Below are 14814 nucleotides of genomic sequence, written 5' to 3'. Positions count from 1 at the left end.
ATTAACTAGAGTTCAAAATTAGCTTAGTTTGTGTGTGAGAGTTTCAAAAACCACACAGCTTAAGTGGGACATTCCCTGAGTTTCGACAAATGAATATACCTGTGTAACCCCTATTATCGGAGTAGGCAATGGCACCCCACTCCAGTACTCTTGCTTGGAAAATCCCATGGACGGAGGAGCCTGGTAGGCTGCAGTCCGTGGGGTCGCTAAGAGTTGGACACGACTGAGCGCCTTCACTTTCACTTTTCACTTTCATGCACTGGAGAAGGAAATGGCAACCCACTCCAGTGTTCTTGCCTGGAGAATCCCAGGGATGGGGGAGCCTGGTGGGCTGCCGTCTATGGGGTTGCACAGAGTCGGACACAACTGAAGTGACTTAGCATAGCAACCCCTATTATGACATCACTGTCAGCTTAGAAAGTCCCCTCATTTCCCTTCTCAGTCAGTTTCCACTTCTCCCCTCTCCCACAAAGCAGCTCTTGTTCTGAACTTTCGCGCTGCAGGTTGGTTTTACCTGTTGTAGAACTTCATACACAGGGAACCTTACAGTATGCACTCTTTTTCGTATCTGGTTTCTTTCACCCAGTAAAATTTTTTGAGATTGATTCATATTGTTTTATCAGCAATTTCCTTCTTTTGCTGAGTATTATTCCACTGTTTGACTACACCACCATTTTTATCTCTTCTCTTGCTGTTGGGCAACTAACCCAGTTTCCAGCTTTTGGCAACAATGAATAAAAATTCTACAAATATTCTAATACAAGTCTTTATGCAGACATATGCTTTCACTTCTCTCATATAAATACCAGGAGTAGAATGGCTGCAGCAAAGAAGAGGCGCATTTAACTTTTAAGTTTCTTAAAACTTACCCGTGTTTTCCCAAAGTGGTTGTTTCATTTTACACTCTCACTGGCAATGTTGCTTCACATCCTCTCCAACATTTGGTGCTGTCATTTAAATTTTAGTCATTTTAATGCAGTAGTTATCTTACTGAGGTTTTAATGTTTATTTGTCTCATGACTAATGATGTTGAATACTCATATACTTAATGACTATTCACGTATTTTCTTTCATGTTTGTCTTTTCATTATTGAATTAGTTTTTTAGTATATTCTGGATATAAGTTCTTTGTTAGATATATGTTGTATTTTATCCTAGCCTATAGCTTCTTTATTCATATTCTTAATGGTATCTTGATGAACGATAGGACTAAGTTTTTTTGAATGTATCAGTATCTTTTTTTCATGGTTAGTGCTTTCAAAGTCCTCAACAAGAAACTTTTGCCTGTCCCCAAGCTGTGAAAATATTATTTCCTTATAGAAGTGTAAGAGTTTTAGCTTTTATTACAGCTGTGATTCATTTTTAATTTTTATGTATGGTGTAAGGTAAAGGGTCAAAGTTTCATTTTTTATCCCATAAAGGTATCAAGTTGTAATAGCACTGTATATTGAAAAGATTTTTCATTTTTTATCCCATAAAGGTATCAAGTTGTAATAGCACTGTATATTGAAAAGATTTTTCATTTTTTATCCCATAAAGGTATCAAGTTGTAATAGCACTGTATATTGAAAAGATTTTTCATTTTTTATCCCATAAAGGTATCAAGTTGTAATAGCACTGTATATTGAAAAGATTTTTCATTTTTTATCCCATAAAGGTATCAAGTTGTAATAGCACTGTATATTGAAAAGATTTTCCTTCTCTCATTCAGTTGCTTTGGTGCTTTTGTAAAATATCAAACCACATATTCAAATTTATTTTACTATTGATAAAATGGTCTCGTTCTCCTATTAACACTCTCTTACTCACTATTCTCATTTTGAATTGAGAAAACCAAGGCTTAGGGCAGTTCAAGAACTTGACCAAGGGGACACAAAGTGAAGGACTTCTGGAACTACTCAGTTCAGTTCAGATCAGTCGCTCAGTCGTGTCCGACTCTTTGCAACCCCAGGAATCGCAGCACGCCAGGCCTCCCTGTCCATCACCAACTCCCGGAGTTCACTCAAACTCACGTCCATCGCGTCGGTGATGCCATCCAGCCATCTCATCCTCTGTTGTCCCGTTCTCCTCCTGCCCCCAATCCCTCCCAGCATCAGAGTCTTTTCCAACGAGTCAACTCTTCACATGAGGTGGCCAAAGTACTGGAGTTTCAGCTTTAGCATCAGTCCTTCCAAAGAACACCCAGGACTGATCTCCTTTAGAATGGACTGGTTGGATCTCAGTCCAAGGGACTCTCAAGAGTCTTCTCCAACACCACAGTTCAAAAGCATCAATTCTTCGGCATTCAGCTTTCTTCACAGTCCAACTCTCACATCCATACATGACTACTGGAAAAACCAAAGCCTTGACTAGAAGGACCTTTTGAATCATAAAGAAACTGTTCACATTTTAAACCTACTATAGCCAGTGAAAATATTATTAAATGGACACTTTTTCTGAGGGTAATGGAGTAACAAAAATGAGTAAGTGCATGTTTTTATATTTCAATACAGGTGGTATTTTCAGACTGCTAGCCAAACACATGCTTCTTTTGTAGGCTTGTGTCTATCTAAAACGATCTAGGACTACCCGGGTGGTCCAGTGGTTAAGACTCTGTGCTTCCACTGCAGGGGGCTCAGATTTGATCCCCGGTTGTAGAAGTGCCTCGTGCTGCGTGGTGTGGAAAAAAAAAAAAAACCAAAAAAACACTGCCCCCAAGCCCCCAAATAATTATGCCCCTAAAAACCCAGACAAAATACAACAAAATCCCCCCCAAACTCCTAAAAACCCAATCTATAATATGCATCCTTTTTTTTTTTAGAAAAGATACAGAATTATAACAGTTGCTTTACATAACTGAGTAAGAACAATAGCTTTTAGCAAAGGTTGCTTGGACTTTAAGATAAAGAATGTATTTCTTTCACCCTGATCTAAAATCAAAATTACTCTTCCGTGATTCACAGAAACAATACTTAAAGGTATATGCCATGAAGATAGATACGAAAATGAGTTGTTGTTGAGTTGCTAAGTCTTGTCTGACTCTGAGACCCCATGGACTGCAGCACACCAGGCTCCTCTGTCCTCCACTGTCTCCTGGAGTTTGTTCAAATTCATATCCATTGAGTCATTGATGTTATCTAACCATCTCATCCTCTGACACCCTCTTTTGCCTTCAATAAAAACTAGAAGAAAACTCAATAGCCACTCTTGTTTTTTTCTTTCTCTTCTCTTCTGCTATACTAATACTTGGGCACCCAGCCTGTTTCCAAATGTTTGGTATTGTTTTCTTTTCCACATCATGGCAGCAGTTTTCAGGCAAACTTGATCACCTGCTGAGACTAGGCCAGCCTCAATAATCTAATTCTCTTACGCAAAGAAATGCATGTGAGTCAGTTCTAATGAGGTGGATGAACCTACAGCTTATTATATAGCGTGAAGTAAGTCAGAAAGAGAAAGAAAAATACCATAGATGGTACTGACAGTCCTACATACATGACAGCAAAGGAGACAGAGACATAAAGAACAGACTTTAGGATTCAGTGGGAGAAGAGGATGGGATGATTGGAGAGAATAGCATTGAAACATATACATTAGCCTATGTAAAATACATAACCAGTGTGAGTTTGATGTATGAAGCAGGGCATCCAAAGCTGCTGGGTGGTCTGCGACAACCTGGAGGGATAAGGTGAGGCAGGAGGTGGGAGGGGAGTTTAGAATGGAGGGGACACACGTATAACTATGGCCCATTCTTATTGATGTATAGCAAAAATCATCATACTATTGTAAAGTAATTATCCCCAATTAAAGTAAGTACATGTATTTTTTAATCTAATTTTCCAGATCACCTAGGTTCACCCCTGAGGCATGGGTTTCCTATGCCCACCCAATTCACCCAACTGTAACAAGCAAATGAATGGCTTGTAAAGACCATCTTTTCCCAGATTCAGGAAAGCAGCCTTGTTAAAACCATTCATACATAATATCCTTTAGGAATGTCACAACCAAAGCATTTATATTTTCATAATTATTGGTTTGACCAAAAAGTTTGTTCAGGATTTTTCTGTAACATCATACAAAAATCCCAAATGAACATTCTAGCCAACCCAATACATAAAATGAGAGTCACTCAACTATTTGAAGCCAACCTGAGACCAGAACCCATGTTTTCTTGACAACTTCACTATCCCTTCCCCCATTCCCAGTCCTGTATGTCTTCCCTCAGCTATCTGTTAAATCAAGATGTTATAAAGGGGAACTAGGTTAGCTATTCATCATTCCAAGATAGAAAAATTTAGCCAAGAGAAGAGGATGCCTGACAGCCAGTTAAGAGGCAGTTTTCTTGAGACCTGGTCAGCAAGGCTAGCAATTATTTTTCCCTTGTCCTTTAATAAAACAGAAAACTAAAAAAAGTATGCCATAAATCCAAGAAAAAAATACACACATCCCAATGACTATTTTGCTAATACAAGAAAGTTATGTGATCTGTGTGCATGTTAATTACTACCAGAAAGCATGCTTCTGGAACCTCTTAAAAATAGTGACTGTCATAAAAGTCTAGCCAGTGAGTGGTACTTATCAATAACCTTGGGGTAAAGGACTTTCTTATCAAAAAAAGAATAGGAAAGGTTTATCAGTGTCAGAACTACTGATCTAAGAGGAAGACATTCTGTAGTAGTTTTAATATGATAAAGATACTCTAACACTCAAAAACTAATTGTCCTTGAGAGACAAAGTTAGAGGACTTTGATTTCAAAACTTACTCAAAGCTCCAGTAATCAAGACAGTCCCGATTGGCATAAGGATAATATACAGACATACAGACTAATGGAACTCAGAGTCCAGAAATAAAACCTTATATTTATGGCCAATAATTTTTGACAAGGGTGCCAAGACCATACGATTAAAGTGAAAGTAAAAGTGTTAGTTGCTCCGTTGTATCTGACTCTTTGTGACCCCATGGACTGTAGCCCATCAGGCTCCTCTGTCCATGGAATTCTCCAGGCAAGAACGCTGGAATGTTCCTTTCTCCGGGGGATCTTCCCGACCCAGGCATCAAACCTGGGTCTCCTGCATTGCAGGCGGATTCTTTATCATCAGGGAAACCCCAAGACAATACAATAGTGGAGAAACTAGTCACTTCTAACAAGGTATAGGGACAACTGCATATCCAGAAGCAAGATAATTAGACCTCCCAACTCAAATATATGCAAAAACTATAAAACTCTTAGAGGAGAATATAGATGTTAATTGTTCATGACCTTGGATTAGGCAATGGTTTCTCAGACATGAAACCAAAAGCACAATTGACCAAAAAAAAAAAAGAGAAACTGGCTTTCATACAAATTAAAAACATCTGGGGAATTCCCTAGCGGTCCAGTGATTAGGACTCCATGCTTTCACTGCCAAGGGCACGGGTTCAATCCCTAATCAGGGAATTAAGATCCCTCAAGCCACACGCGTGTGCACGGTCGTGTCTGACTCTTTGGGACCCCATGGACTGTAGCCAACTAGGATCCTCTGTCCAAGGGATTTGCCAGGGAAGAATAGTGGAGTGGGTTACCATTTCCTCCTCAAGGGAATCTTCCTGACCCAGGGATCAAACCCACGTTTCTTGTGTCTCCTGCATTGGCAAGAGGATTTTTTACCACTAGTACCACCTGAGAAGCCCAATCACAAGCTGCAGAGCCCAGCCAAAAGGAAAAAAAAAAAAACTATGCTTCACAACCCAAGCAGTGGAAGACAATATTTGTAAATCACATGACTGATAATATACAGAACATACAAAGAATGCTTACAACTCAACAATAAAAGGACAAACCACTCAATTTAAAAATGGACAGTACAGTCCAGGTTTGATGCACAATACTGGATGCTTGGGCCTGGTGCACTGGGACGACCCAGAGGGATGGTACAGGGAGGGAGAAGGGAGGAGGGTTCAGGATGGGGAACATGTATATACCTGTGGCAGATTCATTTTGATATATGGCAAAACCAATACAATATTGTAAAGTTAAAAAATAAAATAAAATAAATTAAGAAAAAAAAGAAAAAAAAAGAAAAATGGGCAATAACTTTGAATAGACATTTCTCCAAAGAAAGAAATCCAAATGGTCAGTAAATACAATATCATTAATAAATAGGAAAATACAGATTAAAAACACAATGAGATATCACTTTATACCCTCCAAGATGGCTATAATCAAACGAGAGTAGCAAGTGTTGGCAAGGGTGTGAAAAAATTGAAACTCACAAACCTTTTCAGTGAGAATGCAAGATAAGGCAGTCCTTTTGGAAAGGTCTGGCAATTTCCCAAAAAGTTAACCATAGGATTACCATGTGATCCAGCAATTCCACTTCTGGTATATACCCCCAAAGAATTGAAAACATACATCCATATAAAAAACTTGGACATGAATGTTAATGACAGCATGATTCATAATAGCCCCAAAGGGTTACCTGGGTCATTAACAACTGAAATGTCCATCAACATGAATGGATAAACAAAATATGGCATATGTATTCAAAGAAATATTATTTGGCAATAAAAAGAAGTACTGAAAATATCATAGGATAAGTAAACTTTGAAAACATGCTAAGTGAAAGAAGCCCGACACAAAAGAAAACATTATTATATGACTCCATTTTTATGAACATCAAGAATAGGCACATCTAGAGAGACAGGAAATAGATTAGTGGTTATCAAGAGGATGGGGATTGAATTGGGAAGAAAAGGGTTTCCTTTTGGGGTGATGAAAATGTTCTTGATTTAGATATTGGTGATAGCTACACAACTTTGTGGATACACGAAAACCTACTGAATTGTATACTTTAAAATAAAAAATTTTATGGCCTATGAATTTTATCTCAACAATGATAAAAAAGATTAGCACAGAAGACCTAAAAGTCTTCTTAAACATAAAACAAAAACCTGAACACTTTTCTATGAATTCGGTTTTATAACTATGATTTTCTTCTTCTTCAGTGACAATAATCATAACAATAGTAGGTTCTTATTAGACTTGTAACAAGCATTTTGTACCTAGTATCTCCTCTTGAATCATCTCAATGACCTCATACATAGGGGTTATGATTCCATTTTATAGAAAGGAAATTGACGTTCAAGAGGCTAAGCTCTTATCAAGGTAAGTAAGTCTGACTCTAGAGGTTCCATTTTTTTAAGATTTTTTGGGGGGTGGGAGGTATGCTACCCAGCATGTAGGATCTTAATTCCCTGACCAGGGACTGAAGCTGTGCCTCCTGGAGCAGAAATATGAAGTCCTTACCACTGGTCTGCCAGGGCATTCCCCATAAGTTATATCATACCATTCCGTCTTCCTGAAAACAGTGGCTTACTGGTCTCCAATACTAAGTTATTTTTTGATGTGTTATGTTGTTTTTTCTATCTCCATAAACAGATCAGCTATTTCAGGACCCAGGATTAGACAGTTATCTTTCTTCCTTAGTTTGCTGAGTACAGGACAAAGACAGAAAAAAAGCCCTTTATGACAAGTTTTTATTTGTATCAAATACAGAGTACCGTAAGTAAATATAAGATTATGACTTGAATATTGTAATATAGCTTATAATTTGGCAAATTAATTATCCAAAATTTATTACATGTTTGAGTACACACTGATGAACCTGCATAACTTGCAAAGATAAATATTTCTGCACCTTATTTAACCATTTGTCATGTATATATGTGGTACATATATGAACACATGTGTGTATATGTGTATAAACACACTTCTGAATTAAATATATTTGTATAAAAGCTAAAGATTTATGTATTATCTTTAATTCCTTTAAAAAATCTATTATATTAAATTGCATCTGCATTCAAAGCAGAAATGTAAAAAAATGATCACTTTGCTTAGTACACATGAATTTACAATGCAATGGAAAATGAAACAAAAATCAATTGAAATACTATATTTCTGTTTAATTGACATTTACCTGGCACTATCAGACTATGGAAATAAACCTCCTACTTTAGGTTGTTGAGAGAACAAAGATTCTATTGTGCATTACTGTACCCCCTAAATTAAGAATCAACATTATTATAGTAGGAAAGGTGGCATTTAATTTTCTTTTTTATTAATATGGGAATTCTCAGGAAACAATCAGGGCAGTGTCTGTACTCCTGGGATGCAGTTTCATGCTTTTCCATCAGTGGAAGTCTGGCTTCTCAGGAAAGGTGCAGCCAGTCCTTCTAATTATGACACTTGCAGCATAGTGGCCAGCACGGATGCATTCAGTGAGAGGCTTGTCAGAGACCAGCTGAGACAGAAAACCTGGAACACAGACAGAAGGGAGAAACATGAGTACTGTGTAATAGCATCAGAAATGTCATATGGTCAGAACAAAATATGGTCTACATACCTATGCCTTTCTTTAGTCTTGATAGTGAAGTGTCAAACCTCCGGGGTTAGAGGGTTCTTCCCTAAGAATTCTTTTAAAGAGCTCAAGTTGGGACGTAACAACCCATCATCAAGTCAGTCTAGTCTTTCTAGGCATAAACGCTCATGCTTTCCTTTAACTTTGACAATAAAAGGTTGTAAGAAAGAATTACTGGCCAAATAGTATTATCTTTGGTCTTTATAGCTGAGAAATTATGAGCTCTAAATAGGTTTAGAGCAGAGCTCTAAAACCTCTGCCTATCTCTCTAAATTCCTTCTGTATTGCTGTTATTCCTAGAGAACTGTTATTTGGGAAAAACTCGCTCATCTGGATATCTCTCCAAGAACAAATCTGAGAGTTGAAAAGTTATGAAGGACCATTTATACACCTTTTTCACTCCCAGAAGTATCAGAGAAATAATATCTAGAGTCAAGCACCATGGATCAGTTTGACATTAAAATAAATATGATTAGATAACAATGCTGAGGCCTTTTGCTTCCAATCAAGATGAAATAAAAGAATCAGATTTACCCTTTCTTCAGAAACAACTTTAAAAACAAAGTATATGAAACTAAGTTTTTCAAATATAGTACATCAGTCACAAAAGATACATGAAAGAAGGGAAACAAATGAGGAAAACTACCAGGCCATGATTCATGGAAGGAAAACCCAGGCAGAGCCTGACAGTTACCGAGTTAAGAAGATGGAAATAGGAATCAAAGTACGATAAACATTTACACAGACTGAGAAGGAAAAAAAAAGAGGAGAGACATAAATGGTCACTACTGATAATAAGAGACATCATATCACCATAGCATCTACGCACGCTAAAAGGATAAGGAAACGTTATTAACAACTTAATGCCAACAAAGTGTTATAGAACTATAAGGTGTTCAGATTTGACAAGTAAGACAAACTTCTGGAGATACACAATCTATCAAAGCTCACTCAGGAAGAAACAGTTAATCTGAATAGCCTTGTGTTTATTAAACATTTAATTTTAAAATTAAAAAGCTTCCCATAAAGAAAATTCCAGTTCAGATGGTGTCACTGCTGAATTCTACCAAACATTTAAAGAAGAAAAATAATGCCAATGTTATACAAACTCTAGAAAACTAAAAAGGATATTTTCTGACTCACTCTTTGAGGCCAGCTTTACTCTGATAGTATAATCAGAAAAGATGCAAATATTTTAGCAAATCCAATCCAACAGTATATTTAAAAAGATAGTAATTCATGATAAGGTGAAATGCAAGGTTGGTTTAACTTTCAAAAATCAATCAATGTAATCTACCATATTAATCACGAAAATCATAAGGTCATCTTCATAGATGCTGAAAAAGCATTTGATGAAACCCAGGATGGATTTCTAAAAAAAACTTTCAACAAACTAGTAACAGAAGGGAACTTCTATGAAAACCTTGCAGTTAATATCATTCTTAATAGAGGATGATGAAGTGTTTTTCCCCTTAGAATTGAGAACAAGGAAAGAATGTTTGTTCTTAAACGTTGTAATGTAGACTCTAGCCCGTGCATTAAGGCAAACAAAAGAAAGAAAAGGCATCAAAATTGAAAATGAGGTAGAACTGTCTTCATTTGCAGATGGCATGACCACCTATATCTATGGTTCTCAACAGTGGCAATTCTGCCTCCTGGAGAACATGTGGCAATGTCATATTTGTGCCAGAGGGTGCTAATGGCAACTAGAGGGTAGAGCCCAGGGATGCTGCTAAATATCCTATGATGTCAATAATACCCAAACTGAGAAATCCTAGTCTATCTAAAAATTCCTATGGAATCTAGAAAAAAGTTAACTTGAACTACTAAGTTAGTTTAGTGAAGTTGCAGGATGTAAGTAAGATTCCTATACAAAAATCAACTGAATTTTTGTACTAGTAATGTGTGTATATATAGCAATTGTACATGCCAGCAATGAACAGTTAGAAATTGATATTAAAAATACTCTTCACCATACTACCAAACATGTGAAATACCTAAATCTGACAAAAGCTGTGTAAGACCTCAACACTGAAAATGACAAAATAATGCTGAGAAAACAACCCAAAACAAACAAAAAACAATGCTGAGAGATAAAAAACAAGCTAAGTAAGATGAAGAGCTATAAACTATTCAGAGAACAGAAGACTCAATATGGCTATCACCTCTACTGATTCAATGTAATATCAACCAAAATTCCAGCAAGCTTTTCTAAAAGAAACTGACAAGCTGATTCTAAAATTTATGTGGAAATGCAAAGAATTTAGACTAATTAAAACAGAACTCTGAAAACAAGAGTACTTGATTTAAAAATTTACTATAGAACTAAAATAATTTAGACACTGTGGTACAGGCATTAAAATGGACAAATAAATCAGTGAAACTGAACAGTCAATCCAGAAATAAACTTACTTCTATATGGTCAACTGATTTTTATAAAGGTATTAAGCAATTCAATGGAGAAAGGATAATCTTTCTTTTTTTCCATGTTATTATAATAGACTTCTTTTTAAACAAATGTTCTTAGAAGAGCTGGATGGGCCATATGTGAGAACATAAAAAACACATACACTTCTACCCTTCTTCACACCAACCACAAAATTAACTTGAAATGGATCATAGGTCTAAATGCAAGAGCTAAAACTATAAAACTGAAAAGAAAACTTATGAGAAAATCTTTGTGATTTTGAACTTGCCAAAGATCTTAGGACATAAAAAGTGTAAACTTTTATGAAAGAAAAAATAATTTTGACTTTGCTAAATTAAACACTTTTACACAAACATTTTAGTGAAGAAGATAAACATGTCATACAAGCACAGGAAAAGATGTTCAACATTATTATCTGTTAGAAAAATGCTAATTAAAGCCACCATGAAATACCACTGCCCATCGCTAGAAAGGCTAAAATGAAAGAAGACTGACAAAGCAAGTGTTGGCAAGAGCACAGATGAACTGAAACGCTCCAGTACCAATCGCCTGTGCATGTGCTCAGTCATTCAGTTGCGTCCGACTCTTTGTGACCCCATGGACTGCAGCCCGCCAGGCTCCTCTGTCCATGGGATTCTCCAGGCAAGAATACTGGAGTGGGTAGCCATTTCCTCCTCCAGGGGATCTTCCCAACCCAGGGACTGAACCTGAGTTTCCTGCGTCTCCTGCACTGGCAGGCAAATTCTTTACCTCAGAGACACCGGAAAGCCCAAAATACGGATTATGAGACTATAAAGTAAGACTCTTTTTGAAAACAGTTATCGGTGTCTTAAAACATACACCTATCAAAAGACTCCGTCTTTCTATTTCTGGGTATTTAACCATGGTTTGTATTTGAATGTTCAGACCAGCTTCATTTGGCATAGCCCCAAATTGGAAGCAATCCAAATAGTACGGACGCAGTAAATGTGTCCATAGTGATGGTCCATGGGTGTATACATATGTCAACATTTGTAAAACTGTACACTTTAAACATGTACAGTTTATTGTATGTCAATTATACTGCAATAAAACTACATAAAAAATTGTTGTAGTTACAAATACCATAGTCAACAACAGAAAAACCTGGGGCTACTTCCCCTCTAAGGAAAACCCAAGATGCTATAGCAGTACTCTACGCAGAAGAATAGATGATAATGAGGAACTGTTCTGTAGCCAGACTTTTAGGCCTCATCGGCCCTGGGCAGCTGAGGGGTTAAGGTTAATTTAAAAGCTGTGGTATAGTGACCTGTAGAGAGCATTATAAGAGATTTATGTTCTTTCTCTTCTACCATTCTGACCACACAGGCTTCTCCCTTGTCAGATTTCGGGAATGCTGTATCCAATAAAATAAATAAGTACGCCCAACCAAAGAATAATTAATTTGGTTAATGGAGTGATGTATTTTGAAGACATTTGCTTAGAATGTGAAATCATTCTCTCAAGAGGTTTAGTAAGAGTATTTTATCATTGAGTTTTCAGGTAACAGTCAAAGGTCAATATTAACTTTCAGCCAAACTGTGAGACTAAACGGTTCAGCCCACACAGTGAATGGAGCAGATGCCAAATTCAGTCAGATCGGCTTACAATGGAAACACGTCTATTAGAAGACTTATAAGGAACATCTGTTTTCCTCATTCCTCCTGGTATGTTCTTTCTGAGAAAAAGAAAGCTTATGTTTATGAAATATTTTTGAGAAGCATAAGTACCAGCATCCTCTTTATAATAGAAGAGCTAGTTGATGATTGAAGTGAAGTCCCCTGAAGAGACATTTGCTTTGACAAGTGGGAAAACCTGGATGGAGAAAAAAAGCTTAGACCTTTGCCCTGAGTGAATATCGGTTCTTTAACAAACTATTTTTAAATTCTAACTGAGATGAACTACAGATGTTATATAATCAGTTATAAGTTGAACCTTCATAAAGTAGCTGATATGAGTCTTCACAAGTTGTACAAAATAGTTTAAAAAAATAAAGGAGCTTATATTTAAAGAATCATAGGAAATTATTTCATAATAAGAAACATTCCCAAGATACCTTTTTTATTGCATAAAATATACATAACCTCAAAGTTACCATTTCAACCATTTTAAAGTGTACAATTCAAGGCATTAAGTTTATTTGCAGTGTAGTGTAACCATCATTTCTATCAATTTCCAGAATATTTTCATTATTCCAACAGAAACTATACTTATTAAACTCTCCATTCCCTCCCACCCCTGGCCTTTTGTATCTGCCTTACTTTACTTAGCATAATGTTTTTCAGTACAATTTTTTTAAGTTTAGATTTTTATTGTTAGCTGGCCTAAAATGTATTTTTTAAAAACTACATTTGGAAATAATTTCGAATTCAGAAAACTTGCCAAAAGAAAGAAAACTTGCAAACAATGCAAATAGTATCCATACATCCTTTACCTGGATGTACTTACTGTCAACATTTTGCTCTTTTTGGGCCCATCTTCTCTTTTTTATACAATTTTCTCCACTGAACTAATTGAGAAGAAGTGGCATTTGTCATGCCCTTTACCTTTAAATCTATCTATGCATCTTTCCTGAGAATAAGGCTAGTCTCATGGATAACCATAGTCATCGACTTCAGTAATACTGTTAGAATACTGTTATCTAATTGCCTGTTCATATTCCAGTTTTCTCAATGACCCATTAATACCCTTCATAGCATTTTTCTTCCATCTAGGATAGAATTTAGTCTAGGATTTGTCATCTTTTTAGTTTCCTTTATCTTGAACATTTCCTTCGACTTTTGTGACAAGGACATTTTTGATGAATACAGTCTTCCCCTACTCGGTATTTAATAGAGTAATGCTCATTTTGGTTTGTCTGATATTTCTTCATGATTAAATTCAGATTATGCATTCCTGGCCAGAATACTAGAAAAATTATGTTGTGTGCTTCTCAAGGGTATCATATTTAGGAACACATTGTGTCTGGCTGCTATTCACTGGTGATAATTTTGATCACCTGATCAAGATGTCCTACTTCTCCACTGTATAGTTATATTTTTCCCTTGCATCTAACAAGGAGTCTGCTGGTAGACACTTTAATACCATGCAAATATTCTGCTCCCTATAAAGAATCCCAATCCCTTCTCCCAAATTTAGTATTCACTCATAATTCCTAACTGAAGCAACTTAAACCATGATGATTTTCTAACTCCAGCACTCCCTTCACATTTACCTGTCAGCTTTCAACAATATATGTAAGAGCTTATCTCTTATCTCATTTACTATTTTTCATCTATTTATGTATCAATAAGGAGGCACAGACTTTTATTTTTTAATCAATAGTTTATAATTCAATACAGCTCTATATGGTGCTCAAAATGTCCCAGTTTTTACCAGTGGGAGCACCTACAAGCTGGCTCAGGTGCCCTTGGATATGCCCTCATAGTATCTTTGAGTACTTCCTTACTTTTTGGAATTATATTCTTGGCTCATCTTAAACCCACCCTATCTCAGCCTTAGAACCTGCCATTTTCCCAAGGATACCTATTTCCTATTAGGGTAAAATGGTATTAGAGACCACAGTGTGGGAGGTAGGTGCATTCTTTGCTTCTAGACCCTGACAGCAAATGAAGCTAGGAAGTATGTACTTATACACATGTACAGATACAGATACACATACATACATACACATTTATGTACGTATTATGTGTACACACATAAATGTGTACGTATGTATATACATGTGTACACAGACCTATTTTAGATATTGAATTGACACCAATACTTTCAGTTCCAATCCACCCTTATAGTGCTCTTTCTTACCTTTCTCCAGTCCATTATTATGATTCTGTACTTTTTTCCATAGTGAAAACCCTAGCTTTCAACAATATCAAAATATTTATTGGCTCAGTTTTATACTATCTCCAAAATAGCTTCAAAATTGCTTCACTACTAATTTTACAAAACCCCAAATCTATTAAAAACAGTTTAGAATTGGTTTGCTGTTCTCC

The 14814-nt window shown here is 36.4% G+C and overlaps 1 protein-coding gene across 3 annotated transcripts in view; it reads right to left on the bottom strand.

The window, feature by feature from the left end:
* Positions 1-7474: 7474 nt before the first annotated feature.
* ADK (adenosine kinase) overlaps positions 7475-14814 on the bottom strand; it is a 543710-nt gene continuing 536370 nt past the window's right edge. For 2 of the 3 annotated variants that reach the window (XM_027530299.1, XM_027530303.1), the window contains one exon: positions 7475-8273. In XM_027530299.1, the coding sequence (XP_027386100.1) occupies positions 8149-8273 (125 nt within the window). In that variant the 3' untranslated portion in view covers positions 7475-8148. The remainder of the gene's footprint in view (positions 8274-14814) is intronic. The other variant, XM_027530301.1, reaches the window with a different exon arrangement.

The sequence above is a fragment of the Bos indicus x Bos taurus genome, chromosome 28 (assembly GCF_003369695.1).
Source record: "Bos indicus x Bos taurus breed Angus x Brahman F1 hybrid chromosome 28, Bos_hybrid_MaternalHap_v2.0, whole genome shotgun sequence".
In the NCBI taxonomy this organism is placed as follows: Eukaryota; Metazoa; Chordata; class Mammalia; order Artiodactyla; family Bovidae; genus Bos; species Bos indicus x Bos taurus.
Note: the sequence above shows the minus strand (reverse complement) of the source record. Positions and strands in the feature narration are given on the sequence as shown.